Source organism: Theropithecus gelada, chromosome 15 (assembly GCF_003255815.1).
Source record: "Theropithecus gelada isolate Dixy chromosome 15, Tgel_1.0, whole genome shotgun sequence".
Classification (NCBI taxonomy): Eukaryota; Metazoa; Chordata; class Mammalia; order Primates; family Cercopithecidae; genus Theropithecus; species Theropithecus gelada.
In genome coordinates this window covers 18,333,009-18,336,911 of record NC_037683.1, presented here as the reverse complement: position 1 = coordinate 18,336,911, position 3,903 = coordinate 18,333,009, and the positions used below count along the sequence as shown (strand labels likewise).

Genomic DNA, 3,903 nt, shown 5'->3' with positions numbered 1-3,903 from the left:
ATTCAAAAGCTAGCAGAAGGCAAGAAATAACTAAGATCAGAGCAGAACTGCAGGAGATAGAGACACAAAAAACCCTCCAAAAAATCAATGAATCCAGGAGTTGGTTTTTTGAAAAGATGAACACAATTCATTGACCACTAGCAAGACTAATAAAGAAAAAAAGAAAGAAGAATCAAATAGATGCAATAAAAAATGATAAAGAGGATATCACCACCGACCCCACAGAAATACAAACTACCATCAGAGAATGCTATAAACACCTCTACGCAAATAAACTAGAAAACCTAGAAGAAATGGATAATTTCCTGGACACTTACACTCTCCCAAGACTAAACCAGGAAGAAGTTGAATCCCTGAATAGACAAATAGCAGGCTCTGAAATTGAGGCAATAATTAATAGCCTACCAACCAAAAAATCCAGGACCAGATGGATTCACAGCTGAATTCTACCAGAGGTACAAGGAGGATCTGGTACCATTCCTTCTGAAACTATTCCAATCAATAGAAAAAGAGGGAATCCTCCCTAACTCATTTTATGAGGCCAACATCATCCTGATACCAAAGCCTGGCAGAGACACAACAAAAAAAGAGAATTTTAGACCAATATCCCTGATGAACATTGATGCAAAAATCCTCAGCAAAATACTGGGAAACCGGATCCAGCAGCACATCAAAAAGCTTATCCACCATGATCAAGTGGGCTTCATCCCTGAGATGCAAGGCTGGTTCAACATACACAAATCAATAAATGTAATCCAGCATATAAACAGAACCAAAGACAAAAACTACATGATTATCTCAATAGATGCAGAAAAGGCCTTTGAGAAAATTTAACAGCCCTTCATGCTAAAAACGCTCAATAAATTCGGTATTGATGGAACGTATCTCAAAATAATAAGAGCTATTTATGACAAAACCACAGCCAATATCATACTGAATGGGTAAAAACTGAAAAAATTCCTTTTGAAAACCAGCACAAGACAGGGATGCCCTCTCTCACCACTCTTATTCAACATAGTGTTGGAAGTTCTGGCTAGGGCAATCAGGCAAGAGAAAGAAATAAAGGGTATTTAGTTAGGAAAAGAAGAAGTCAAATTGTCCCTGTTTGCAGATGACATGATTGTATATTTAGAAAACCCCATTGTCACATTTTCTTAATCCAGTCTCTGTATTTCCTGAATTTTGAATGTTGGCCTGCCCTACTAGGTTGGGGAGGTTCTCCTGGATGATATCCTGAAGAGTGTTTTCCAACTTAATTCCATTTCCCCCCTCACTTTCAGGCACATATACACCATGGAATACTATGTAGCCATTAAAAAGGATGAGTTTGTGTCCTTTGTAGGGACATGGATGCAGCTGGAAACCATCATTCTCAGCAAACTATTGCAAGAACAGAAAACCAAACACCACATGTTCTCACTCATAGGTGGGAACTGAACAATGAGATCACTTGGACTCAGGAAGGGGAACATCACACACCGGGGCCTATCACGGGGAGAGGGGAGAGGGGAGGGGGGAGGGATTGCATTGGGAGTTATACCTGATGTAAATGACGAGTTGATGGGTGCTGACAAGTTGATGAGTGCAACACACCAACATGGCACAAGTATACATATGTAACAAACCTGCACGTTATGCACATGTACCCTTGAACTTAAAGTATAATAATAATAAAAAAAAGGAAAAGAAAAAAAAGAAAGGCAAGTATCAGTTAGAATAATGTTTTTTTTTCCTCAAGAATTTTCTTTTTTTCTTTTCTTTCTTTTTTCAGACAGAGTCTTGCTCTGTCATCCAGGCTGGAGTGCAGTGGCACAATCTTGGCTCACTGCAACCTCCGTCTCCCAGATTCAAGTAACTCTTCTTCCTCAGCCTCCCGAGTAGCTGGGACTACAGGCTTGTGCCACCATGCCAGGCTAATCTTTTGTATTTTTAGTAGAGATTGAGTTTCGCCATGTTGGCCAGGCGGATCTCGAACTCCTGATCTCAGGTGATCCATCTGCCTCGGCCTCCCAAGGTGCTGAGATTACAGGTGTGAGCCACTGCGCCCGACCTACTCAAGAGTTTTCTTAAGGCTCCCTTGATGTCTTTATTTCTCAGACTGTAAATGAAGGGGTTCAACATGGGAGTGACTACTGTGTATATCACTGAAGCAATTATGTTCTTGTCATTAGTGTTGCTGGATGGGGGAAGAAAATAGAGACCAATAATGGTCCCATAATAGAGAGTCACTGCTGAGAGGTGGGATCCACAAGTGGACAAGGCTTTGCATATGCCATTAGTAGAGGGAATCTGGAGGATGGTGACTGCAGTGTGACCATAAGAAACCAGGATACACAGGAATGGAAGCATAATGGCTGTCAATCCTGCTGTAAAGATTGCTAACTGATTGAGGGAGGTGTCTGAGCAGGACAACTTGAGCAGGGCACCAAGGTCACAGAAGAAGTGAGGGATGATGTGATCAGCACAGAAGGAAAGCCAGGCCAGGAGGAGAGTGTGCAAAAGAGCACACGCACAAGCGATGACCCAGGACCCAGCCACCAGCATGACACACTGACTCTGACCCATGATGATGGCATAATGTAGAGGGTGACAGATGGCCACATACCTGTCATACGCCATTGAAGTGATAAGGAAACTGTCTAAGTCAGCAAAGAATATGAAAAAATATGTCTGTGAAATGCACCCCTTGTAAAAGATAGCTAGGTGCTGGGTCTGCATGTTCATCATCATCTTAGGGACATCATCATCTTAGGGACAGTGACAGATGAAAAGTAGACGTCAGTGAGGGCCAAGTGGCTGAGGAAGAAGCACACGGGGTTGTGAAGGTGAGAGTCCAGCCGGATGAGCAGGATGATGAGCAGGTTCCCCAGCACTGTGGTCAGGTACATGCCCAGGAACAGGGTGAAGAACACGGCCTGCTGCTCTGGCCGGATGGGGAGGCCCAGGAGGAGGAACTCGGACACGCTGCTTTGGTTCTCAGGGCTCATGTTTATATCAGCTGGAGGGCACTAGGGAAATTTGAAGGAAAAGAAAATGATATGTCTTGGAATAAGAAATGATAACTGTGGCATAGGATAATAGAGATGTTCTTTGGACTTAGGGAATGTCTTCATATTTTCTTACATTTGCCACATATTTTGCTGCAAATGTGCTGAAAAAGAAATGTAAGTTTAGTCGATATAGCTACTTTCTTTCAGAATCTGGTCTCTGTAAATGACAGGACTAAAAGTTGTTTGTTAAATGTTTTTAAATACACTGTTCCAATAACTCATGTATTGTAACTGATTCAATAGCCTTCAATATATGAGCTGGGTGGTACTGTTATTATTTCTACTCTTTAGATGTGAAAGCTAATACAGACAGTCTTATAGTCATAGCAATAGGAAGAGGAGAAGCTGTGATTTGGACCCAAGTTGCTTGACTCCATAGTTTCTTCTGTGGAAACAAAGCAATTATTTGACATTGGAAATCTCATTGACTTATTTTGTGTGTAATGACCTATTTAACTCTGTATACCCGGCTTGTCTACACAATGCATGATTATTTCTAATTTATTCATTGTTTATAGACCCCGAATCTTTTTTTAAGACATAACACTTTATTTATTAAAAAAACTTCCATGTAAACAATTACTCCAAAAGACAACAAAGCAATTTATTTTGAATGATTTTTCCAAGGACATGCCCACACATTTTATCATGATATATATGTACTATTCTAGAAGGTGGGGAGGGTGGTACCATTGAAAGTCCAGGTAAAGAAATCATAATGCAAAGTAAGCAACAAGATAGAAAATCCTTCTTATAGTTTCAGATCCATACATTAATTGCTCTGATCTTTTTTTGGTTGTTTGAGACAGAGTCTCACTATGTTGTCCAGGCTGGAGTGCAGTGGCAAGATCTC

The 3,903-nt window shown here is 41.0% G+C and overlaps 1 protein-coding gene across 1 annotated transcript in view; it reads right to left on the bottom strand.

The window, feature by feature from the left end:
• LOC112607682 (olfactory receptor 1J1-like) overlaps positions 1-2,987 on the bottom strand; it is an 81,906-nt gene extending 78,919 nt beyond the window's left edge. Inside the window, 2 exon segments of the mRNA XM_025358862.1 lie at positions 2,051-2,733; positions 2,736-2,987. Coding sequence (XP_025214647.1) covers positions 2,051-2,733; positions 2,736-2,987 — 935 coding nt within the window.
• Between the last annotated feature and the right edge of the window lie 916 nt (positions 2,988-3,903).